The sequence below is a fragment of the Mchenga conophoros genome, linkage group LG22 (genome assembly GCF_057382185.1).
Source record: "Mchenga conophoros isolate Kocher_MC1m ecotype Shallow Benthic linkage group LG22, M_conophoros_male_GT1.1, whole genome shotgun sequence".
NCBI lineage: Eukaryota > Metazoa > Chordata > Actinopteri > Cichliformes > Cichlidae > Mchenga > Mchenga conophoros.
Genome location: NC_140546.1, coordinates 25,500,703 through 25,527,855, shown reverse-complemented (window position 1 = coordinate 25,527,855; position 27,153 = coordinate 25,500,703). Strand labels below are relative to the sequence as shown.

The window sequence follows — 27,153 nt, the reverse complement described above, 5'->3', positions numbered from 1 at the left end:
AAATGTAATCCAGTTCTCTGATTTCAGTGGTTCTTTAAATTATGAGTTTTTTCCTCTTTTCTCTCAATTTAGTTTGTCAGTAAAATTTACTGTTTTAATAATGAAACAATCTACATTAGTCAGAGAACGTTGCAATATTAGGACTGCAGTGCTAATCATGCCTTTTTCAAAATTCAGACTTATCCTTATTTCAGTCTCCTAGATCTTTATTAATGTTTTAGCTTCACGAAGTTTATTGAATTGAATTTAAATCATCTAAACCAAATCATCTATTGTTCTCCAGCATGCACCCACCATATTCCCTGATGCCACACCATAGACAGCCCCAGAAACCAAACCAAATAGAGAAATGTGCACAGAGAAACAAATGTTACCAGTGGGATCATGGAGTTTTGTTCCTGTCTGAGCCATTTTCCCTATCAGTGGTCAGCGATAACACAGACAAATGGGTAACATCCATCTCTCGCTATGGGAAATCACAGGCGGAAAGGCAAAACAAATGTGTATTTTTTCCCACTAAACTTTTCTTCTTTATATTCATACCTCATCTGCAAACCCACTGCTGAATGGTGAATTGCACCAGGAGGGTTTGTGGTGCTGACGTGCTTTTTTGTGTGTTTTTTTCTGTGTGCAACCTAACTGCAGGCGAGGAGCCACAGTGCATTTCTCCTGTGACGAGGGTTATGAACTGCAGGGCTCGAAGAGCATCACTTGTCTCAGAGTGACAGACAGCTACGTAGGCTGGAGTGACGATCGGCCCATCTGCAGAGGTAAGGATTGACGTGTCTTGTTCATCTTTTCACCTGTGTAATGGAGGTAGACTCAGTGTGACCTCTATTTATATTTCATACTCAAGTGCTCAAGTCGCTTTTGTGGGCAAGTCTGCTGTCATTTTGTATAGGTGCTCGGTCTCTCCGTATCATGATTCAGTATTCACTATTATGTTGTGACTGGCCTGACTTTGACCTTTGGCCGGCGTTCTCTCGCTTCCTGTTGTTTAGCCATGCTGGCAAAGTGCTGTCCATCAATCATGTTTTCCTAACCTGTGGCCATTTTGTGACAGGCCGGGGAAGGGATCAGAGATCTTATATATATATATATATATATATTTCCTGCTTGTGTTACCCTCATTTTTCATCTCACATGCAGCACTCAATAAGATGACTTGATGAGAATTAATTTGGCAATCAATGATGGGTATACGTTTATTGAAACATTGTTTATGTAACTTGAATCTACCATCATATATATATATATATATATATATATATATATATATATATATATATATATATATATATATATATATATATATATATATTTAAATCTGTTACTGTTCCTGTAAATATAAAAGCAAACTGTGAAATTGGGAATATTTCATTAATTCAAGGTGTCTCCAGCCTTTAGTTGCTTTGAGTTTGTTTTTATTCTAAGATAAATTATAATCTTATAAATTATAATCTACGATAAAAATCTCAGCTTTGCTTTGGCGTAACTTTGTGCTGAACATTGGGGGGGGGGGGGGGGGGTAAATACCCATATGAATAAACATGCAACTATTTTGCTAGTAATACCTGAAATGAGTAAAGAAAAAACAGCCTATTTATGGAAGATAATTCTTATTTTTATTGGGAGGTTATATTGGTTGGGTCTGATTATTGGGGGGGGGGGTCATAACTCCCCTAACCCGCCTGGAAATTACGCCCCTGACTTTGAGTAGGTTTATGCCGGTATGGAAAGTATCTTACGGGCAATACACAGACAGGGTCAGAACTGTTTTTGAATCAATATTGAACTGTACCATTCTTTCACAGATATTTCCGCATTTTATGTTTTAATGATAGCTGTGCATCTAAAGCGTACAAAATCTCTCTCACGTGGTCAATTGAGTGATGATCCGGTGGCTGTGAAAGGCATAGGAGATGATTCACATCTTTTTCATGAACATTCAGTGCGTCTTCATTCCCAGAAAATAAGATAAAAATGTTTCATCATAAGATAGAGAATATTGATTTGCAGTGGCTGAACAGAACAATGCCAGCAAAATGCCTCACACAGCACAACAGAGCTACCAAAGTTTTTCCTTTAATTTGTCACTAGACCTTTTACGCCACAAAGTCTAAGGATTCTCGAAACAACCTAAGACGTGGCGTCTAAATGGGAAAGCTGCATGTCATTTCATAGTTGCTTCAAAAACATTAAATTAAAAAGTTGTATTAAAAGTGGGTATATATTTCTTTCTCATCAGTCAGAAGAAAAATTGGCTTTCTTTATCTGCGTGTGTGTAAAGAGACATTGACGTTACATCGACAGTCAGTCAGTGTAACTGCCCTTTCGATCGTCCTCATTTAACCTTTGGGACCGTGCCATTGTTCTGGCTCCCCATGTTTAAATAAAGATTAAACATCATCTAGGAATAATTGAAGATCTGTATCCTAAATTAGCATTAGTCATCATTAAATTGAACAGCACTATCATTAGCACAGGAAAAAACTTCATCTCTGGGTGCAGATTCATTCACTTTATAAAAAATTCATGGTTCCCTTTTCATTCGTACCTCCTTTCCTGCGCACACCAAGCTGCGGTTCTTTTTCCGTTGCAGATTTGATTGCCGCTTAGCCCACTGCACTTTCATGTCTCTCGCAAAGTACACAGAGTAGGATGTATCAGACATAATGATCCCTGTGATTAAAAAAAAAAGAAATTGGAGAGAATGTGATGGCTTCAGTAGACTTCCTGCTGTATTATTTTCGTTAAGGTCACCCTCACTGTCAGCACAACTCATATTAATTACTCTACTCACCCCTTAACTTCGCCAAAGTTCTTTTAAAATTTTAATAGGGGTGATTTGGTGAGAGGGGTGGAGCATGGAGCCACGGAGTGGGGCTTGAGCACCCAAAGGACCTCGCTTAGACACAATTCATTAAAATCTGGGTAGTTGGCTAAAGCTCTTTCAAGTACTTTCAGGTTCCCCTTCACATATGTACACACGTACACACTGTTTTCTTAAAGTACTTCAGTTTGAAGGGTGTTTAATAGTTGTGTTAAGCAGTCACCCTCGGGTAGGAAAGTCACCTTGTACTCTGATGCTTGGTATGCTAACTGCTCATCTACTCTTTTCAGTCAGAATATCTAATTGTGCTATTTGATTCATAATTAGTTGTTTGCATTTATTTGACAGTGTTCCCTGTAGATATGCAGCACTCGTCGCATTTCGTTATTTTATTTAAGTATGAAATCATCAAGTTTGTTTTCCTTAATGTGTTATTTACAGAAGATGACAGTATTTATAAAAAGAGTCTTACTCCAGTATATCTTTAGACCTTTGGTAAAACTCTGATTAACGTGTTTTATTGAGTCTTTCATTAGTCTGCTTTTTTCATACTGCCACACTAAATCAAGTCGAGTATTCAGAGGGAGCCCTGGAGTTTGTCGCAACGGTGGTTTTTAATTTCATGTTAATTTTTTTATCACGTTATCGTTACCAATCACTTGCCAAACATCTTCATCTTTTCAAAGTGCTGCTCGCCTCCTGTGCTCGTGCAAGAGGCAGAGCATGCAGCACTTTGGCGGAGGAGCAACAGCGTCAATAGTGCTTCATCTGTGACTACACAGGATGTGTTGAGGCGCAATATCCAAAGTAGGTCACCTGTATTTTAGCGGTGCTCTAAGCCTAACATCCATCCAGTATAGTTATGCATGTAAAATGGAAGGAAATATGCTCGAGCTGTACAAATGCACTTGTCCTATACAATCACAACCACAGCTGTTAGCAGCAGCTGGACTGAATTAAAAAGGAGAATATCTGTAGGAGAATAGAAAAATGGGGCTCAGACACCTTATTTGTACAACATTTTTAAAAAAACAGTTAACTATTAAATACACACAATGCAAAATGAAAGTTTTATTTCATTTTTGTCTATATGTAACTGTAAATGAACCAATCTTAAATTGTATATTTAGCCTCTGTAGCAAAAAGACTGAATCTGTTCTCGTTTTTTAGTTAAAATAAATCTAAAATACAACTAAAAACAAGAAAAGTAGTGCACAAAAGACAAGTCAGACAGATAAAAAAGTATCTGAAAGTCATGTCCTTATGAAAGGGGGGGAATTGAGCAAAGACCTGACAAGAACTGAGAGATACATCTGGCCCTTCACTTCACCCATCAGCTGTTTGGTGAAGTCTCATCAGAGATGATCTCAGTGGGAGGGTGGCTGTCAAGAAGACACTTGAGAAAAAGGTGAAGGTCTGCCAAATTACACAAGAACTTGACTGAAAATTGGGGGCTTTATTTTAGCCAGTGGTGTTTGGTAATATTACAGTCATCATTTGGCAAGCATATGAATGGAAGAATGGAACAAAAGGCAAACAACATTCAGTTTATCTTCTCTGATTTATGAACAGAAAGTACGTATTTAAACTGTCATTGAACATGTGTCCCTCTCTGTCTTGATTTTTAGCACCAATGTGCGGAGGCCAGTTGAGAGGACCCAGTGGTGTCATCACATCTCCGAACTACCCAGTTCAGTATGACAACAACGCCAACTGCACTTGGGTCATCACGGCGACAGACACATCTAAGGTAAATGTCATTAAACACGGAACTGAAGCAACCATGCAGGGTGTTAATTTTGCTTTGCCGCTGTAAGCACAGATTTCCAGCGGTGCCGTAAGTGGTATCTTTAGCTGCCAGCTGCCTGATGAGTTTGCACCTTTTTAGGGAGGAGCTCCAGAGGAAGCGCTTCTCTGACACAGATGACTCATTTTATGCTTTTGATAATTGCTACAGGACACTTTAGGGGCTGTTCAACACACCATGTGACAGCAGCTTTCTTATTGAAAAATGTGAGCGATAAGGAAAATGAAAGGTGGGGAAAGAGCACTGGAAGCGAGCCAGCAAAAGACAAAGCGAGTTGTTAGAAACACCTGTGGTGAGGGAGAGAAGGAGTGAGTAAAATGGACAGGAGAGTAATGGAGAGGTTTTGAGAGCATGCTTGGAGGATATCATGAAAGTGTCACAGCCATTCTGTTCAGACCATTGACTTTGGAGTAGTGTTCAAGGCCAACCAGCTGCTATCCTGCCAAATATCCTTCTCTGAACTCAAACAAAATGGTTTTACAAATCCGTTCTCTTATTCCACTGCGCGGGATAGAAGAGAGGCTATGTAAGGTGAGAGGCAAGGGAGGACGGGGAGTCAGATCTAACATGCCCCCACAAAAGTCCACCCTTTGCTTGCATGTATACAAACACAAACAAACATTGACACCCTTGGGTATACCCAGGAGGCAGCCTGCTGGAACAGACACCAGTACTTTAGGCTGCCTCTTGCTCTGTGACTGGTTCAGATGAAGATGGAGAGAGACTGCTCTTTCTGTTTAGAGACATAATGGGCTTCTATTCCTGCCCAGCCAGAAATGTTAGGTCAGCCAGCAGACTGAGGCAGAACAGCCTCAGTCTGAAGGGGGGTGGGCGAGCCGTGACAAAGCTCTGCTAGACCTACCAGCCTCATGACATGATAAGTAATTTGGGTTTTTGTCAAGTGGTGCTGCTTCATAGTTTCCCAAAGATACTAAATGCAGCTGTTTGAAGCTGGCAGTCTTCATGTGTTTATCCATTTATGCCAGAAAAAGCCAAAAAGTGGCCCCAACTTCCCAGACTTACACCAAGTTACACAGAGCTATCATCTGGACCCGACAAAGCTCTGAGACAACGTAAAACAAATCAATGTGCTTTGAAAAATCGACTGAATACAGGTCATGTTTTTTTTTCTTTTAAAGCAAATGATCTCCACAGAAATGAGATTTTTCTCTTATTAATATGCTACTTATAATGGTAATGAACTCGTTTAAATATATATTATTTTTAAAAGCACTCTCATGTTGTCATTACTGCCTAAATCCTATGCATGTAACTGTGTGTGTCTGGTTTGCAGTGGAAAAATGACCCGCAAGGATGCTGCAGTATTTACCAGGAGCAGGGTGTATGTAATAGTTTAATAAATAATCAGTGTCCGGGCAGACATTCAGAGCTGGGGTTTCTTTACTTAAGTCACAGCAGCAGACTTACAAGGGATTTACAGCTGACTTGACAGAAGCAGAAATACAGGCAACGGAGCTGCTGCAAGGTTTTCTTCCAGTCCACAGATGAACTAACTGTGCCCTCTATATATAATGCTTAGTTCAACCTTGTTGGATACAGTGGCAGGTATATGTGCCTACGGATTATTCAAGTATTTACAATAGCTAATATGTTATGTAATACTGTTAAATATTCTAGACCAGCAGCTGCAGAACAGAAAACTAAATGTTGTCCCCAGTCTTGCTTACAATAGGATTTCATTTATGATAGGATTTTTTTTAACTAAATGTTTTTATTGGAACATTTGGCACAAAATGGCAGGCTAGTTTAGAACCGGGACTCTTTTACTGCAGAGCCATGCTGTTGCTTTGAAGAATGCAGTTTGGCATTGTCTTGATGAAACAAGCAAGGCTTTCATTGCAAGAGATCATCTGTGGGCAGCATATGTTGCGCCAAATCGTGTATATATCATTCAGAATAAATGGTATATGAACAGATGTTTAAATTATGTGAGGGTATGCCGTGTGCAGTAATGCACCCCGCATACCCTCGCATCACAAATCCTGGGGCTGTGTAGGATGAGCCAGACACCTCCCCCATCCCATCCCCCCGTATAGAGGACACAACGGTCATGATTTTCTAAATGTTTTATCTTTGCCTGCTGGAGTTTTACTTTGCTTTCATGGATGCAGAAACAAACTGTGTTCACTGACAATGGTGTTCAGAAGTGTATCTGAGCCCATGCAGTGATTTTCAAAGAGTCGTGCCTCCTTTCAGAGCAGTGCTGCCTGCGGGGCCTGAAGATCACGGCAATACAATATTGGTTTTTTAGCTTTCTTTCAAGCGTATAGAGATTTCTCTGAATTCTCCAAATCTTCGCATGATATGAAGTAGTGCAAATGATAAAATCCTCAAAACAATTGCATCAGAAACTCTTCTTAGTGGTAAATCCAGCCATTTTCTATAGGCTGTCATGGAACTGATTGAATATTTTTTCCATTTTGTTGTCTTTTCCCAACTACTTTTGAAGTTGTAGGAGTGTTTATTTCATTTAATATTTACATTTTACACAGTTTTGGAGACATGGTTTTACGTTGCTGAAGTTGCTTCAGCTGTTCACTATGGATGAGTTTTCTTTTTTTTACAACTCTTTCACAATATGGCTGCTGTGCTCTCTCTCTCTCCCTCTTTTTTATCTTCACCCCCTCTGTATCTCACCTGTTGGCTGGCAGATGGGAGATGAGTTTGTGGTATGAAACTCTATTTATCGAGCGATCTGACCTATTTTGCCTACACACCATCAATCTTTCCTCTCCACCTTGGCAATTTTCATTAAGAACTAGGTTTAACATAGGACAGAATGCAATTTGCATTTATATAAGCTTTTTCATTAGGCCCTGCTCTCTCTCAGCCCTCTGAAAACATTAAGAATTTGGCGGAAATCAGTGGCAGCCAATTTAAACTAGGAGGCAAAGACTTTTCCTTGTTTGGCTTTTTTATTTTTATTTAGCCTCCTCTGTCACTCTATTTTTTGCCCTTGTTATTAATATTCTGCACGTTTATAATTAAACCGTTTTTGTTTGTATGTTTAGAGCTGACCCCTTTCGCTTGCCTCGGCTAGGACGCAATTATTGTTTCCTTGTTTTTATCTTGATTTATCCTTCAGCTGCAGCGCAGACCTAAAATTGCACTCAAAGAAATCATGATTTATGTTTTATAGAAAAGATTTATACACTAGATTGCAACAAAGTCTTTTTGTTGCCTTAATGGATCCTATTGGATTACATATATCCATATATATATGTATGCATAGAGAGGCACGTGTAATAGCCCACGAAGGCATCTGAAAGCTGCTATCATGATCGGCAAGAGTGAAGGTCGTGCAGACCATCTGGCAGGCAATCAGATATTTGATTAGTGAGAAACAGTTCATAATCAGCAGACGCAGTAAACACTTACAGAAGCAAAATACCAATACCGAGCTGTTAGGTCACACAGTATGAGATTTAAAGGAGAAAACAATTCTAATAACAAAAAAAATAAAATAAAAAAACTACTACAGTGTATACAGCTGGAAGTTTGATGGACAGATATAAAAAAAATTGATGAACAGAGGAAAAGGGAGTCACAGATGGGAAGAGATCTCTCCTCTGCATTTGGTTCAGGGAGTATTTAAGCATCTGCTTCCCTCATTTGTCTCGTTGATGTCCCCTCCGTTGTCTAGGTGATCAAGCTGACATTTGAAGATTTTGACCTGGAGCGAGGCTACGACACGCTGACGGTTGGAGATGGCGAGGTAGTGGGAGACCAGAAGACCATCTTCCACGTGTGAGTGACTCATTTGACCTCGTTTTCTCCTGCCTTTAATCTACCCTCTGTTCCCTAACTTCTTTTAGCTACCCGTCAGTTTCACTTTTGCAAGTCATGTTCCCGGTAATCATATTCTGCCTTCGCGCTCTCTTTCCTCCTCACCTTTGTGGGACACTCGCCTTTTCTTCCTCCCCCCGCGCCCGACAGCACCCGTCTGTCTTCCTGTTCCCCTCCAGCCCTTTTTTTTCCTACGGTTTCTCTTTTATTTCATCACCACCTGATGCAGCAGGGCATGAAAAATAGATGTCGCACCACATTGTCAATCATCTCTCTTTTCATTGTTAAAAACAAGATCACAGCCATGTGGCGCAGCATTGCAAAACTGCATATTGATGCCCCCTAATGGAGTTTGCGCTAGCAGATGCTCCATAACAATTCACAGGATGTTGTTATTAATTGTGCCGAAATTTACCACCTTAATAAAGTTTTTATAGATCAATTTTTATGCAAGGCTGCCGAGCTGGGGTGGAAACCGGGAGGGGGAGGTTGGAGATAAATGAGGGAGAAGTATGCAAAGGAAGGGGTTACTGATGTGAGATCATCCTCACATTCATATTTTTTTGTCTACTTGCTCAAACACCAACAACACACACAGGACAAACACTGAATATGGCTTAATCTCTTCAATTAAAGATTTTCCTCCCTCTCCTCCCCCTTTATGGACTTCTTTATGCTTTAAAAGTAGAGAGAGTAATTGAGTCTTTGCGCTCCTGCACACAAACAAACTAGAACAATTTAGTACTGGAGAATATACTGCAGCTATCAGCACTGTTAAACTCAGGACTATATTTTTTGAGAATCAGTGGTGCAGCCGAGCGCGTGCAGGGTGTAGGGAATTATTTAATATTTTTTTGTAACTTTATGGTCAGAGGCATGTAACCTTAGTGCAGCACAGTCATAAATGTGCTTTATAGGCAGTTAGTCACAACCAATCAAATCCACTCTTTTCATTTCAAGACACTGTGCTCTGACAGTTTAGAATGGAAAGAAACTATTGCAGTGAATATGCGACAAGAGTTTTTCCCATAAGGGAAATAATGTCCTTGTTTTGGATCTAACAGTAACAATTAAAAGGGTGGTGACGATAACAAAAAACACACAAAAACATAAAGTAGGTCATCAACAAGGACAGTATTCTAGACAGTGATTAGCTTACAGGGAAATTATTAGCATACTGATATAACTTGTCTGGGTGGAAATTATATAATAGCCTTGTCTATTATTTTTGACAAGCTTTTTAATGCTACATTAGACACGCAGCATTTTATACTTTCTCTCACAAGTGCTTAGGAGTTCACAGACATTCAGCGCATTACCAAAAGGCTGTAAAAGAGAACAAAAATCTATCCAGACACTAGTAGCAATCCCACCATCCTACATGTTCTGTCACTAAAATTAGAACCCTTAATCACTTACTCTGCAGCTATACCCTTCCTAATTAGAGTTGGGTGGAATTACTATTCAAATGAGATTAAATTACTTCTGTGGCATTGACTGATCTTGCATTCATTTTGCACTTTGTTGTCTCCTGCTATTTTGAATGTAAGTGTTGGGATAGGATAAAAACATTTCTTAGCTTAAAATTCCTTACAAAATTTGTAAAGTTCTTAATTTGTGTAATGATTTAGCAAAAACAAGGTCTCTCTGTATTTTCTAGGTGATGACAAGTCCACAGCTAAAGCACTTCTACTGCTGATTAAAAAATTGCACAAAGATATAGAATATTCAACAGAAAGAAATGTCTTTTTATAAGGTGTATGTTGGCTTTTCTTGTTTTATAGTCTGTCTGGTTCGACTACTCCAGACCTTGTCGTGAGCACCAGTCATCAGATGTGGCTCAACTTCAAAACAGATGATACCAGTGGCTCGCTGGGCTTCAAGGTGTCCTATGAAGGTAAGGTTGCTGTATATATTTTGGTTCTGGCTCATTAACTGCATTTTAAAACGGATTGTTTAACTTTAACCTACTAAGATCCGAACTCTTTCACGGCATGCATTTAAATTTTTCTTTGCTATTTGTGTTGATTGGGACCCGATGAATGTAAAAACAAAGAATTACCCGATTTTATTTTTTTTACTTGATTTTTGTTTCTGACAAAAATGAGATCTACATATGAGGACATTTGTTTTAAATTTCGATAGAACAGTGGCAGTATAATGTCCTCGTAAGTGGATATCAGGCCCTTGTAGGGAAAAATGAAGTATTTCGGTCTAGTCATCGAAAAATGTGATGTCCACATATGTGGACGCCAGGTCCTAGGAGGTTAAATCATCTTAAGAGTAGCATCAAAGGGGAGTCATATTAATGGTAAAGTATTTTTTTGTGGTTTTGCAGTGAGTCATCATGGTGCGGTGGTACACTGATGTTAAAAAGCAAAAGCAGTCTTTATAGTTAGACTTTAAATCTCGACTTTCTCCTTTTACAGTTTGAAATAGGAGTGGATTTCTTTTTTGATCAGTTACGCTTGTGCGTTGTGACTCACCGCTCAAGTCTAACTATCATATGTCCAAACATCACACATTTTTCTTCAGTTGGCTGCTGGTCTTCCCAGTATGTGTCATCCCAAGTTTAGCTTCAAAGACATAATCATTGGAGTTTATGTATCTGTCTCATATGAGACTTTAAACAGTAATATGACATCGATTTCATCCATTTTCTTCCACTTGTCCAATTCAGCGTTGCAGTTGGGCTGGAGACTGTCCCAGCTGTCATAGGGCGAGAGGTTGCGTACACCCTGGGCAGGTCGCCAATCTGACACAGAGAGACAGACAACCATTTACACTCACATTCACACATACGGCCAATTTAGAATCACCAATTAACCCAACATGCATGTCCTTGGACTGTGGGAGGACGCCAGAGTTTGCAGACAGACCATACAAGCTCCACATAGAAAGGCCCCAGCCTGCCGTGGATTCAACCACAGGACTTTCTTTGCTGTGAGGCGATGGTGCCAACCACAATACTGTCATATCACGAACACAACTAATATATGGATGATATCTAGCAAAAGAAACCCAAACAAACAAACAAAAAAAGGAAAAGAAGAGTAATTGGAACTTTTTGTGTGCGATCTCAGTGCCTCTGTTCTTGGCTCTTGGCAGTAGAGTCTGGAGCTCTCAGGCAGCAACACAACTAAACAAAGAATTAAAAAGAAACATTAACCACACATAAGCAAACAAGTATTTGAGTAGTTTATGGGTGATGTTTGTGTCCTCTTTTCAATTTAATTCAGTTTGAGTCTTTACTGCTGTTTTGCTTCTCTCCTTTGCTCTCTATTTCCCCAGCTACATGTCACGTCTGCTTCCCTTCAGCTCCGTGTCGCACATAGTGGAGCATAGGAGAGATAACGATAATGCTACTAGAAGAATGCTATTAAAATGGAGCCACTTTGATATAGTTATATAATATATTATTTTTTAGAATAAAATGTATTCAAATCATAACAAGGTATGAAATTTTAGACCCTCTGATCTCTGTGTACTTCATGTTGCAATACAAAAAACAACCCTGTTTCAAGACCTCATATTTGCGTTCACTAAACTGGTCATAAACAGTCAGTGGGTCATCTAGCTACATTCATCCTACTGTCTAATACCAGTGCGTCTATCTCTGTGTAATTATGTGTCTGTATGTGTGAGCTTTAACAATAGATCAATGTGTGTTTTTGCACGCGTGTTTGAAGATCAGATACAAGTGTGGGTTTGTGAATGAGTATGTGTGCGTTCTGTTTTCCAGTGTGAAAGCATGTGAGTACTGGGTGTTTGCCAAGGTTTTTCTTCTAGATAAGTGCGCTGTTTGCCTCTCAGAAGCACAGCAAGTCTTCTCCCTTGCCCACAGATGCTTATTTTTCATCAGTAAAAATAACAGCAAAAGTGGAGCAGCATGCTGAACCAAAGTGTAATTAAAACAATGAGTTCTACTTAATGAAGGGGAAGAAACGCTTTGAACCACTTCACCTCCCAGATTGGAGCACCCAAAATCTAATTTGCATTCTCAATTACTTGTATTTTAAGCCTGATCATCAAGTGTAATTGCAAACACAGTCATACCAGAACCCACACTCCCACCTTACCCATACGTTGTGGGTTGCTCACACTCTGCAGTGGGCTCTGTCTGTTCTGAAAATGCAGCGCTTGCAAAGAAAATCAGTATTAATGCAAATGAGCCTAAAACCCAACCACTGTCGTGCTTTATACTGACAACTGAGGGTATGTGATATGAAACACTTGAACTTCTTGTTATCCAGATGCAAACGAACGCACCAATGGGCTAACACTGAGGGCAAAGCATCATGTCATTTGTATTTTGAGTACTCCAGCCCATTCATTGTGCAGGGCACTAACAGTTTATGATTAAACATCGGATATAATCATCTGTTAGCAAAGCAGCAGTTGAGAAAGCATCTGTTGACAGAATTTTGAATTTTCGCCTCATTGCAAGGTTACCATTATCTTCATGCACTTTTAAATGCGACTGCAATTTTGTAAATACTTTAAATACTGTTGATTCAGTAGTGGAACTGAGAGCCTTTAGAGCCCACTGAGACATTGTGTGCAGTACTGGGTTATACCAATAAACTTGACTAATAAAGTCCTTTTGTCATCCAAGGCCTTAGGAGATTGCAGTGTAGCTGTTGACAGTAATTTGAGTCCCATTAACGTGCCCGGATTATTCTGGAATGTCAGGGAAGGACGACAAATACGCCCTTACATCTCTTCCCTTATTCATGAGAATCAGCAGCTGTTTCGTTCACTTACCACCCTGTGTATGTTGTGTACAAGATGCTTTCATATGTGCAACACACACTTTTATAAATATGTTTTAAACAAGAGACACACACACACACACACACACACACACACACACACACACACACACACACACGCTCTCACACACACTTCAAAGGATTCTTATATATTAAGCCAATTTTTCCTAAAGTTGTAATTAGAGGGACCCATGAGGCAGAGAGGCCTACGGGTGTAGGGACGAACAAGTGATTGCATGATCTTGTTTGTGTTTGCTTCTTGTGTTTGCGTAACAGCTGGATTGCTCTTTCAGATCTGGTTTCTGTCATTCCCTCGGTTCATTTTATCCTCCATTCTCTCTCATTCTCTCTTGGATTCACCTCAAAACTTGCTTTCAGCATCCCCCCCACCACCCCTTTTAAAGGTGACTTCCACGTAAGATCAATGAGTTGTCTTGTGAATGAGGCTGCCTCAGGACAGCCATACATCCAAACAGCAGTGAGCTCTAAATATGTGTTCTAAATGATGATCATCGTTAGGGCTGAGTATGGATTTATACCCGGCATCACCCCCGGTGCGATTTAAAATCGTATTAGGCCCTGCCATCATTTCCTGGATGGATGAGCTTATTCGCTCTCTGTGTTCCCCCATCCAGATGCCTCAATAGGATGCCTCAGCATTCCCATCTGCAATCTAAGACCTGAGAAAAGTAGAAAAAAAAGAGTTAGTGAATGAAGGCGGCCGCATAAATCTTGCAATAATGAAATTGGCGTGTTTGGTTTTAAGAAAGAAGAGTGGTCGCAGAGGTGCGGGTGTGTTTTGCGCACGAGTCGTGAAGTACTCACATCAGCTCCCAACACGAACGAGGTAGTTTGTCACACAGTAAGTCGAGGAGTACATTTTCAGTGGGGGGAGGGAGAAGCACTTGGGAGATTTGCACGATTAGAAGGTAATAGTTTAGGAAAATAAAGACACAGTAAAGAGACCAAAGTGGAAAACAGTGCATAAAGAGACAGGGAGTTCATTCATGTTGGCGTCAACAAAGGTAAACGTCAAAGTCAGTGAAGGTTTATGCACAAACTGCGTTATCTGAAACAAAGCCCGGACTTATCAGCATTCTGAATTTGCAGAGATTAAATCCATATTGATCTTGTGGGTGGTAAACAACTGCATTTCCCATAATGACACTTTTGCATAAATGCTTGATGCAGATAATGTGGAGCAGCTCTTATTCTCCATGCGATGTGCCCTTCAGTGTTTCCCGTGAGTTAAAAATGTATTTTGCTACTCCGCTGCAAGGAAAAGGGGGCAGGGAATGTGCTGTTGCAATGGTCCATCGGAGAGTTGGTGCTTAAGCAGCATTGTATTGTATTTCATTGTATTTTCCATTATTTTGACTCCAAATCACCATTTTTACAAACTTCCTCTTTCAGCAAAAGAGATGATTGATTCTAAATTATTGATTAGTGATTCTAAAATAGTCTTAGGTGTGAATGTGTGTGAATGTATGTCTGTTTCTCTGTGTCAGCCCTGTGACAGCCTTGGCGGCCTGTCCATGGTGTACCCCAACTCTCGCCCTATGGGAGATCAGTGTTGGGAAGGTTACTTTTAAAATGTATTCCATTACAGAATACAGAATACATGCCCCAAAATGTATTCTGTAACGTATTCCGTTACGTTACTCAATGACAGTAACGTATTCTGAATAATTTGGATTACTTAATATATTATCATGCTTTTTACAACAATGTGAATGTACTATTGCTGTGTGATTCATTACTATTACTGAAAGTCCGCGACTCCGAACTGTAGTAAAGGGACCTCTGACTAATACGGCGGGGTCCCTGTCGGCTCGTAGCCGAAAAATAGCTTTACTTTGTTGTGTGGGTCAACTTTTCTTGCGAGAGACAGAGAGAGGCGTTGAAAGACTGCTCCAACGGAACTTATTGTTTTCGGAGGAAAACACGAACACGGTGTACAGTCGAGTCTTAATAGCTTACTTACAACTGGGCTCGTCAGGCTCTCTTCTTGGCTGCAGTGGTTATTATTATATTTACATGCTTCCAGCTCCCGTTTTTCCTCGATGACAACTCGTACCTTTCCACTCCCCTTTTTCTCCCTCCTCGCGCTCACAGACCCATAACGTGTATGGCAGTCCATTCTCCCTGCAGCACGGACTACACTGCCCATGATGCTACATTCTTTAGAGCTATGCTTGTAGCGTTCTGCCTGTTAGCTTAGCACAACAACAACAACAACGAAAAGGCGCTCTCTCACCCAGGAAACACGCAGTCGCAGAGAGAGAGAGAGAGCGTCGCCCTGTAACCATGGCAACCGTAACGCTGCCGCCTGGAACAACAGAACGTAGCTGTCAAACAAAACCCAAACAGTCCTGACCCGCGACAAAATGAAACAGGGAAGTACCGCAGTGTAATCCATTTATTTCAACAAAGTAACTGTATTCTGAATACCACCTTTTTAAACGGTAACTGTAACGGAATACAGTTACTCATATTTTGTATTTTAAATACGTAACGGCGGTACATGTATTCCGTTACTCCCCAACACTGTGGGAGATGAGGATAGACTTAAGCCCTCCCGTTTATCCAGAATTGGATAAACGGAAGAAAATTGATGGATGGAACAAACCAATGGGAGCTATAATCATATCTGTTGTAGTTTCATGAGGAAGAGGATCCAGATTCAGATTCCAGAGGGCGACAAAGTAAAATCCAAATCTTTCATCCGAGTAGTTGTCATACACAGAGCTCAGTCAGCAAACGCAAACTATGCAGACAAGTACATTAGCAGACTTCAAGTCCATACCCAGGAAGAACAAGCTAGGGTCTACTAACTACATTAATAAAAACTTAAATGAATAGTCAGACCTTTACTTTTTAAGAGTACAATGTGACAGGTGACCGACAGAAACAGGGCCATATATACTGAGGATAATGATTAGGTGAACAGATGTGGCAGAAAACTCGCAAGGATCAATAGTAAAACTATCAAACATTACAAACCCCAACAGGAGGGAACAGAACAGAAACGCAAAACCATCTCAGAGCAGGCTTTTTCTCCCTCTCTCTCTGTAGTTGTACTGTGTACACCACAAATTCATCTTTCTCTGCATGACACAGAAATTTGCATAAGTCTGTTGCTTGCTGAATTGTTCTGTCTTATGTATTTACGTCCACCTGCGCAGAGATTGAGCAAGGCAGTTGTGGAGATCCTGGAATTCCAGCTTACGGCAAGCGGGAGGGGACAGGTTTCCGTCACGGGGACAGACTGTACTTCGAGTGTCTGCCTGCCTTCGAGCTGGTGGGGAAGAAGAACATCACCTGTCAGAAGAACAACCAGTGGTCAGCTAAGAAACCCAGCTGCGTTTGTAAGTTACTGGACGACTCCCCTCCGATTCGACGTACACCTTGCGCACACGTGCATGAATCAAACACTGCTCGCAGGGACGAGTACAGGGAGGGCTGCATAATAAATTGTCAGATTATCCTTACAGTTTGCCTTGCAGAGGCTGTGGATTTTGAAACAATAGGAGGGATTATTAGCTAATTAACGCCATGAAAGACAAACACAAAGTGAGAGAATTAGAGGGTGAGGAGAAGAGGGAAGAGAGCTGACCATGCAGATAATACCCACTGTTGTATTCTTGATGAGACAATAGAATGGACAAAAAGCTGCAGTGTGCAGATAAACATCACAGAGCTGAATGACAGAGAGCTTCCTGGCCCAAATGTCATTTTGGCTGCATAATACTATGAAAAAATGGGTTATTTAGTTAACGCTTAACAAAATATTACAGTCATGTTGAAACAATGCAGCCGGCTTGCTTTTGCCGTTGAAGTTGACGCTGTAAATGTGATCGCATGCTTTTCTAACGTACAACTGTTCAATTGTGTGTTTTCATAGTGAGAGAGTCGCCAGTACGTTTATTTTTACCAAGCATCTTATTTTATCCTCCTTTTCATGCTTAAATGAGATTTGTTGATTTCTGTTAGGTCCTACTGTCAGCTAAAAGTATAATGTATCCAACTAGGACACCTTAGTAAAGCAAGCATTCTTAATTTGCCTTGTCTTATGCCTTTGATTATCTGTAACCCTTTGATGAGCCTAAGAATATGTGCACGCTCATCTGGATGCTTTTCAGAAGCAATTTTTGTCCATACTGAAAACAAAGTGCGTCGCGTAATGCTCAACATATTGCTCGCCTTATCTCCTGTGCATGTAGTCACCAGAAGAGTGACAAACTGAAGAATTTAGCAATGCAACAGCTGTTTGCACTGACAAAAAATGTCAACCATGGCTTTCAATTAACTGCCGGTGGTCTAGGCAGTCTTGTTGTCTTGTGGAAAAGGGTCACAGGATCTGACTATTAAGGCACGCATGAGCAATTACTGATAAGACCCCATGAGAAAGTGAACATGAGTGCCTGAATCATCGTTCAAGTCTCACTTTGTTCCTATCCAGACTTAAATGCTAATGTAGTCTGTAGTGTTTTTACACGGTCGACACATTAAATTGCTTGAATAGTGGGGACAGGAAGGTGAACACAGCAAAAGTGGAGTTATTCTAAAATGTAACATGTATTAGGTTGCACGTCGCCCGAGGTTGTTGTCAGCACAGTGGTGGTTATTGGAGTTGTCTCCTTCTTTTGAAATATGTCTACGGCACGTGTGTCTTGAGGTGGTACAGATTCAGTAAAATGAATCAAGTCATAGTGGCTTGTTGTCAGCAAAGGAAATGGAATTTGCCTCTTGTTTTCAATCTCCTGAACAATTCTCATTTTTATGTTGCTTATCTGTATTTCTTCCTCTCACCCGCTGTCTTTGTCTCTATCTCTCTATCTCTCCTATAGTTTCCTGTTTCTTCAACTTTACCACTCCATCGGGGGTGCTGCTATCTCCCAACTACCCTCAGGAGTACGGAAACAATATGCACTGTGTGTGGCTCATCATCACCAACCCTGAGAGCAGAATCAATCTGGCCTTCAACGACCTCAGCATGGAGAAGCAGTTTGACTTCCTCTCCATCAAGGATGGGGGAAAGGTAGCGCATAAGCGGATGTCCTCGCTTACTTTGAAAGGCTCTTTGCTGACCTGTCTATCAGTCATGGTGCTTGTCAGCAGGAAAAGCAGCCTCTGTAATTATGCGTACAAGCTAAACAACCTTTCTTCCAGTATCACTGGACTTTATCGCTTTATCTGTCTACCTCACTGTAGGATCCCTCTGCTCTTGTTTTGGTTTTTTTAATGGTTTTAAGCTGAGTATAGCTTTGGTCTCAGCAGAAAATCGTTATCTGTCTTTGTCAGGCTGAATCTCCTATCCTGGGGACCTTCTCTGGTGATGTCCTGCCTCCTCCCATAACAACCAGTGCGCATGTAGCCCGTTTGGAGTTCCTGACTGACCACACCTACACAGACAGAGGCTTTAACATCACATTTACAAGTAAGTACCTCAAAGGAGATAAAGTGAAGTCTTTAAAGCTTATCACAAAAGCCCACATTGACTGTTGGATGTTTTGTATTCTCAATTGTTTGTGCATGTTTTCAGTATGTGTGTGTGTGTGTGTGTGTCTGTGTTTGCGCGCACATACAATAGGGCTCATGAATCATCCACAGTATCTCTGTGCGTGTCTCCCATAGACTGCATAAACTGGCTAAACATTACTTAGACACTCAAAGAAAAATGACAAACTCTCACTTTATTGTCTAAATAGAAACTTGACGTCTAAATAAAACCCAAGCGAAGATGTAGCATCTTTACCTGACAGATGCATTTGCACCTGTGCTCATTATATTCTGTTCTGGGTAGCTGCTGACTTCTGAGGAAATTCTAGAAGCACACTGGCTGCAGTTCTGGTAAACCGTTTTTATGGTTATACTTTGTTCTGAGTGTTGGAAGCAGGATTCATTGCATGCGCACTATTGTGTTATGAGTCTGGTATTGAAATTCTTCTACATTACACCAAAGAAAATAACTCGGGAGGGAGCGTCTAACCCTCACTGAGCCGCAAAGTGTCGGGTAGTTAAGGTGCCTTTTGCTAGAAAAAATCTAAATTTTTTCTCCCGTCTTTAATTGAGAGCACACTCATAGTAGTTTTCAAATGTAATTAGTTAATATTTATCATGCAAATCAAGATTATGAGATTATTAACTAAAACCTAATAAAAGATTCACTAGCTGCACCCACGTCCTCATTTATGTTTGACGGCGTTTTAGTAGGTAAAGGTGAATGGCTTGGACATGAATTGAGCTGCAGTTTGGGGAACGCCTCGAAGGGGACTGGCGGCGGCTCCCAGGCCTGGCAGATTTCCATGCATTAAATAGAAGTGAAGAAGTTAAAGAACTGAAAAGGGGAGCAAGGGTGGAGCATGTAAACGAGAATTAACAGCTTGTAGGACTGGGGGAACCTATATAGATGAGAACTGGAAAGAGCGTGTTCGTAGGCGTGGTCCCGCTCCTGAAATTCAGATACTTAATCTCCAACTAAGAAATAGGTGCCAACCCCCCCCCCACCAAAAAAAAAGATGAAAAAATGAACAGAATCAATATAGTGTAATTAGAAACCAAACAATACAGTCAACATGATTAAATATTAAAATATACAGCAAATGTCTACCATGGTTAAGGCCAGATTTGCTAACTCAGTGTGCCAGCGCGACCTGGGTTTTGGCGTTAAAAAAAAGTGCTGTTGGTATTTACGAAGGGAATGCAGAGACAGGATTGCGTGTAGGAGGTGGGAGCTCAGAGGTTTTTGCTGCTGACCCTGTTGCAGTCGTATTTCTGAGAATTCCTTTCGCAAGTTGTAAAATATGGTGAGAGATTAATGAAATCAAGCCTGCAAGCTGATATAAACATAAATACACCGATACTTAACACTGCAAAAAAAAAAAAGCACATCTTGTTTTTTTGCGCATGATATTGAAATAAACCAACTGCCCTCGTTTTTAGTAAGCAGCACCACCTTTGTAAATCATTCATAAAACTAACCACACCTACAGTACGAGTACTGTAGGCACTGCACTCAGACGCTAATTTGCCACATTTAGTCATTTTGAGCCATAGTCTTACATATATGTCTTATAGTATGAATCAGCATTGGCATACAAGTTTTGTTCTCACACTTAACAAAGCCCTGAAAGGATAGCTGCAGCTGGGTTTGTGTTAGGATATTTAAATCAAATCCCCTCCATGACAGAGATCTCTTACTGTTTATTTATATGTTCATTAAATGCAGTGCACAGTGATGCCTGTTTACAGTATACTGTGAAGATTGCTCATCCTGTTTCAACTCTCACCAAAATATCTCTTTGATGTTAATCTATATCAGCTCAGCAAGGCCAGAATGCTTTCAACCCCCCCCCCCCCCCCCCCCCCCCCCTTTGCACGAGCTCATTTGCAGACGCGACATCAACCAAGCCCAGGTGCATCTGGAAAGCCACAATGTGGACAACACATGGCGGCTAATGCATTAATTAGCATGCTAGATGAATAAATAAATAACCGTGCCGAACGAATGCCACGAGCAGTTAATTGAAGATGACGGTTTGTTCCTGAGAACAGTGTCATCTAACTGCAGGATGGTTTTTGAGGAGGTTGTGGGGCTGAGCACACAACTTTCATCATTCATGTTAATTAAGGACATGCCAAACTGTATTTAGGCAATTTCTAGCGCGTTAATGAATAAGATATTTGTGATGGATGAGGTGTAGCTGGCACTTGGTTTGGGTCCAGTAACTACAGAACAGGGATTCATCAACACCTACACGCGTCAAATACCTGCATGTGTTTACAAGAGTGAGAGTAAGTGAGAGAGATAGCAGCCGAGGTGATGTATTTGTTTACAGGCCGTGTTTCAGGGTTATGACTCTTCTTGTATGACTGTGTTTCTTTGTGCTCTTTCTACTTGAAATTTCATCGAGAGGCCTGATTGATAAAGTTGTGAGGCTGCATGAAAGCAATTACCCTTGTTTGTTTACCTCACGATTACTTCAGCAGTGTCATCTGGCACTGATGATCTGCATACGGTGTGGTTTCCCACCCTGTAGAATGACTGCAGCAGGGTGAATCAGTGTGACTAAGTGAAACAAATTCCCGCTTGTTACATGCTGGAGTGGCTAAGTGCTGACGGTACAATGACAGAAAAAGTTTTGTCTTGAAACTCAAGCAGTTATTTTGGAGTCTTTACACAGGACAGCATGTGATGTGGATTAATATCAGCAGAATTATAGACAATCTCTTTTTCCATTTCATTATCAAGCAAAGACTTTAAGCAACAGGGAAAGCATTTTTCCTGTTTATAGCTAATGTATTAAGTAGTCTGTTTTTTTTTTAAAGTCTTCTAAAAGCTGACTCTGTACTCATCACTAACCCCCATCTCTTCTCTGCACTTCCACAAGCGTTCCGCCACAACGAGTGCCCAGACCCGGGTGTGCCGGTTAATGGGAAACGCTTTGGAGAGAGCCTTCAGCTGGGCAGTTCCATCTCATTCCTGTGCGAGGACGGCTTTGTTAAGACCCATGGCTCCCTGACCATCTCCTGCATTCTCAAGGACGGCAATGTGGTGTGGGACAACGCTGTTCCTCGCTGTGAAGGTGTGTAAGAGGGCTCATGTGTACCGTTAGAAGAAAAAAAAACTTCTGATAGCTCATTACCCGGACTGTCCTGGAGGTATAACACAGCTAAACGGGAGAATATATCCTTCTGAAGGGGATTCTGGCCCCCAGACCTTATGCTTGACACCCCTGGCTTACCATTTGTGGCTGACACCTAAGCAGTTGAAGAGATTATTGGAGGAAAATGAATCCTTTTGCTAAAAGATGCCTGAAGAAAAATATGGAGCAGAACAAATGAAAACCCCTTCCTGGACAAACATACGTACAGCTGCAGGGACTTCAAAGGTTTAGATTACACGCTCCAATCGCTCTTAAATATCCTTTTAACCATATTAGGGAAAGAACAAGTACATAAAATGTTACCAGTAATAAGGGAAGGTTGACCCAAGGGGAGCAGGGAAGTCAGAGACGATCTATGATCTACATTTCATATTGAAACAAATTGCTCCCCTGTTTCTATTTCTGCATGTAACAAAGAGCTAGAACCTTAGTGTTTATATTTTATTTATTCATTACATTTCTCTGTACAGCAGACTAGTAAATTGTATATATCAGAAAAAATCCACATTATTTATTTATTATATACTGCACCTTGTTACCTTGGTATTCACTCTACTAGTTACTTTATGTCCTTCTAAAAAGCACTTCAGTAAAATGTATGACCCTCTATACGCAAAATATCCAAGGTTCACAGGATGTCCTGAAGATAAAAGACTATTTGGTTAGAATAATAAAAAATTCTAACACACACACACACACACAAAAAAAGTTCAAAACTAAGTTCAGAATACGCCTTGCAAAAACAAACTAAGGAGAAAAAAAAGAGATTAAAAGAAATATCTGTACCAGTTTGGACTTTGATGTCCCAGTCCCTCTGAATGCTTCTGCAGTTCTTATCTCCCAATGGTACTACCCAGCCAGCTATTTGCCTCAAATACCGCCAAAAAAAAAAAAGTTTTTGTCACCTCTTGTATACAAACGTTAGCAAACTTTGAATCGCGAGTAGTAGTTTTGATGGTATAGCTAGCTAAGTATGCAAAAATGTTATAAAATAATACTAATAATAGTAATAACTCCACCTGAATTAGATTTTTCTCAAATAGTTAAAGGAGATATAGTTAATTACTCCATTCTCAGTAACTTTATGTCAGTGACAGCTGAGCTCAAATTGAAGCTGGTGATGACCCGGAGGCTTTGTTCTTTCCAGTTTGTGATGCAGCGGCCATAATTTGCTTATATAGAGAGAGCTGAACAATCATCTCTGCCTGACTCAATACTCAATGAACTATCCCCAAGAAGTAGTTTAGTTTAGATAATACTCACCATTAACTAGCCGCTTTAAGTGCAGTCACCATGGCTGGAGCTCCAAGGGACTTAATCAGGTTCTCTGTCTGTGATACGCAAACGAGGCACCACTATTAAAACATGTCACAACCCCCCACCACCCCACCCCCGTGTGCCACAGCAGTTTTGTGTTCCTCCATCTATCATACCCCTGCGTTTGTAGCCTAATGCGTTTTATAGATGTCCTTCAGTATGCTGAGTTGGCTGATTAAATCATTCCACTTCAAAGGGAGCGAGGAGCTGGCACAGTAACGACGCCGTCCACTGTGCCCGTGTGCTCTGGTTAAGGATAGGCAGTTAAAAGGAGATGCGGCAAAGAGAGCTGTAACAGAGATTAGGGTGCAGGAGAGGGGTCGGCGCACTCAAGTGTCTTTTGTGCTAGCGATCAAAGACGTCCCATTTCGTCTTTTTGATGGGAGAAGGGCTCGATGATATGTTTAAAACCCTGACTCCTTGCATAGGTGGCACACAAATGCGTAATAAATGCTCATGTGCACACAGACACGCAAACACTGACACGCGTGTTCCGGGAGAAGCGGTTAACCTTGAAGCGCGCTGTCACCAGCTTCCATAAGATAAACCTTGGCAGCAAAAAGAAATGGGATGAGCCCCAGCTGATGCATGGGAACATCTGTGGGCAATGGCATACATCATCCAGGATAGACGTGCATTCATTTTTTATTTTTTAATCTGTTCTTTCTCTACCTCTATTTCATCTCTCTGTGTTAGCCCCGTGTGGAGGGGATCTGAAGGCTCCCAATGGAATCATCCTCTCCCCTGGCTGGCCAGAACTATACAAGGAGGCCCTTAACTGTGAATGGATCATTGAGGCTCCTCCAGGCTACCCCATCAAGATCATCTTCGACAAGTGAGTCACCCACATAGCAACTGCTCTTGTGCCAGCACTTTCTGTTTTCTCATAACAGGCTTGGATTTTTATTGCTTTTACCTTCTCACTGTATCACTGTGTTCTTATATCGTTATGTCTCACTTTAACCTCTCCCAACGCCTTTCCTTTATCGGAGTAATGCAGTAGATCTAATGCACTTCAACACATCCACCAACCAGGATAATACTGCTTTATTTACTAAAGTCCTTCAGAGGGGTTTGATGCTTTCATTTGATATCCTGAGCCCTAAGTACGCAAACACACACAATGCAAAGGGCTATGTAAGTTGAGATGGTCTGTCAAGAGTGGAAATGGGAGTGGAAATGGGAGTGGATGTAATTTGTCCTGATGTTTGAGAGAGAGACAGTTGTAGGATCAAATGCTACATCAGTGTTTCACTGAGGCTCATCTTCGCAAACCCGGCTCATCCTGAGCGCTTCCACGACAGCGGGCCATGCAAAATGAATAGCGCGTAAATGTTTGTTGCTCTTTAATTTTTATGTAACATCAATAAAATATCACGAACCGCTTCATTTAGATGACACGGTTCTGAAACTAAGCAATTTATTCACGCTTTGAAGATGAAGTGGCTCAGGCAACAAAGACAGAAACACACATACATGCTATTGAAATACTGTATACACCCACCAAAGCCAAATGTCTCAGGATTCTCCAAAAGCAGCATCACTCGCTTTTGTACAGTTACCACTGTTATTACACTGACTGGCTAAATGTCAAAAATACATTTTTAGATGGGATTCTCTACATTGCCTGTTTTTGGTTAAGACCATATTGATTCATTTACTTTACAAATTGTTCATTTCATCAAGTTTTATCCAGCTAGTCAAGCACAGATTAAAACATGAAGTGAAAATGAGCTCTTTGTCCACTCTTGATCTCTTTTCCCTGATAATTTAGCAGAAGGCAAATATATTTATGGAATATGAGAAACCTTATTTTTGATACAATCTACTAATGCAGATCTTACCTTTAAACTCCCATCTGTTCGTTTTATATTCTGCTTTCGTGCTGCTTAATTTCAAATAAATGCACAGAAGTCCCAGTGGATATGTCACTGTTGTGTGATGGTGTGGAGCTCCAGGGCAGGCTCCACTTTGTCTGATTTGTAACCGAGCTTTGCATTTATTGTAGATCTGACTTAATAATGAAGACGATGAGGTTTGAATTGAGATGCTCATGTAAGACAGACTAGTTCACATATACATTTTTAGCATGATTATGATTGTTTAGTTCTTTATTTTCCCATTTCATTAATTTCAACAATCATTTACTAAAGGCATACATTATTGTCTCGGATCTTGTGAGGTGCAGTCAAAAAAAGCTTTGCTTTGTGTTTTCAGGTTTCGCACCGAGGTTAACTATGATGTCCTCGAGGTGCGAGATGGACGTTTTCCCTCTTCACCACTAATTGGCAGTTACCAGGGCACACAAGTTCCCCAGTTCCTGATCAGCACCTCCAACTTCCTGTATCTCCTATTCACCACTGACAAGAGCCACTCTGACATTGGCTTCCGTATACGTTATGAAAGTAAGGGCCTACCACGTTTGAACACAGTGACACAGGAAGCAGTTTGTTCACTTATGCACCACAGACGCTAAAAGAAATACATCTGTTGCATATACAGTGGGGGAATAATTATTTGTTTGCTCACTTATTAATAAATGAGCAATCTCTAATTTACTGAAGAGAGACAGAATATCAAACAAAATCCAGGAAAACACATAAATACATACATAAACATTATAAATTGATTTGTATGTCATTGAGCGAAATATGAATTTGATCCCCTACAACCAAGACCAAGGAGCTGTCAAAGGACATCAGGGACGAAACTGTTGTCCTGCCAAAGGCCATTAGCAAGAAGCTTGGTGAGAAAGTGACTGCTGGTGCTGTACTTTCCTCATGGGGTGTGGATGATCATGAGAAAGGTGGTGGATCAGAATAAAACTACACAGGAGGAGCTTGCTAATGATTTGATTACACCTGGGACCAGAATCACCAAGAACACCATTGATCTCACGCTACACTGTGATGGACTAAAGTCTTGCAGCACTACCAAGGTCCCCCTGTTCAAGAAGCCTCATGCACATGCGCAACCTAAGTTTGCCCATGAACAATGATTCAGAAAAGGCTAGGGAGAAAGTGCCAAAACTGAGCTCCAATCACCTGCTGTGATTTGAAAGTTGAGTTGAAACTATGAGTTGAAACTATGAGTTTCTAAGCAGCAGCCACGAAACCTAAAAGATTTAGTTTCTGTAAACAGGAGTGGACCAAAATCCACCTGTTGACCAACTACAGGAACTACAGTCTTACTGACTGTTCGCCAACAAGGGTTTCTTCGCCAAGTATTAAGTCATGTTTTTTGATCGAATACGTATTTCACTCAATGACATGCAAATTGATTTAAATAACCTTTATGCAGTGTTGATATTCTGTCTCTCTCCATTAAAATGAAACTATCATAAGAATTAGAGACAGTTTGTTTCTTTGGAAGTAGGGAAACTTTCAGATTCACCATGGGATCAAATAATTCTTTCCCCGACTGTAGATTGTGTAACCTATTTTCTGTACTGCACGTGTGAAAGCTATTCAGTTTTGGCTGTAGATGTAAATGTAAATTCACCACGATGCCACTGTTATTAGAATACGCATAATCAGAAAGAAAATGGGTTTTTCTTTCATATATTTCTGCCCTGACATATTGCCAAGCTCGAGACTGTATTTACACTCCCATGGTTTCACACTTACACATTTCTACCTAGCCTCGTTCCCACCTTTGCAGCATATACTGGCAACCTTTTCCACTTTCTCTGTGGCTAAATCTTTGCAAAGCTTCAATAATTCACTATAAGCACAACTTCACCACGCGAGGTGGAGCGGAAAAGTACTTTGAAAACTTCTTATTGGTTCATTTCTGTGGAAAAATGATATTCGTTTGAATTATTTATAAGAATCGTTTGATAAAAGTAAACTGCCCTTCAACATTTGTTGACCTCCTCGTAACCCGTTATGATAATTACACTTGCAGGTGAATTCGGAGCCTTTTGTGTCTGCCTCTGATCAAATGTCA

At 40.7% G+C, this 27,153-nt stretch overlaps 1 protein-coding gene across 3 annotated transcripts in view; it reads left to right on the top strand.

Annotated features, from left to right (window-relative positions):
• csmd2 (CUB and Sushi multiple domains 2) overlaps window positions 1–27,153 on the top strand; it is a 288,003-nt gene that overhangs the window by 144,718 nt on the left and 116,132 nt on the right. For all 3 annotated transcript variants that reach the window (XM_085261294.1, XM_085261295.1, XM_085261293.1), the window contains 10 exons: window positions 646–770; window positions 4,462–4,583; window positions 8,305–8,408; window positions 10,232–10,344; window positions 16,405–16,587; window positions 18,070–18,260; window positions 18,524–18,659; window positions 21,613–21,807; window positions 23,902–24,040; window positions 25,423–25,610. In XM_085261294.1, coding sequence (XP_085117420.1) covers window positions 646–770; window positions 4,462–4,583; window positions 8,305–8,408; window positions 10,232–10,344; window positions 16,405–16,587; window positions 18,070–18,260; window positions 18,524–18,659; window positions 21,613–21,807; window positions 23,902–24,040; window positions 25,423–25,610 — 1,496 coding nt within the window. The remainder of the gene's footprint in view (window positions 1–645; window positions 771–4,461; window positions 4,584–8,304; window positions 8,409–10,231; window positions 10,345–16,404; window positions 16,588–18,069; window positions 18,261–18,523; window positions 18,660–21,612; window positions 21,808–23,901; window positions 24,041–25,422; window positions 25,611–27,153) is intronic.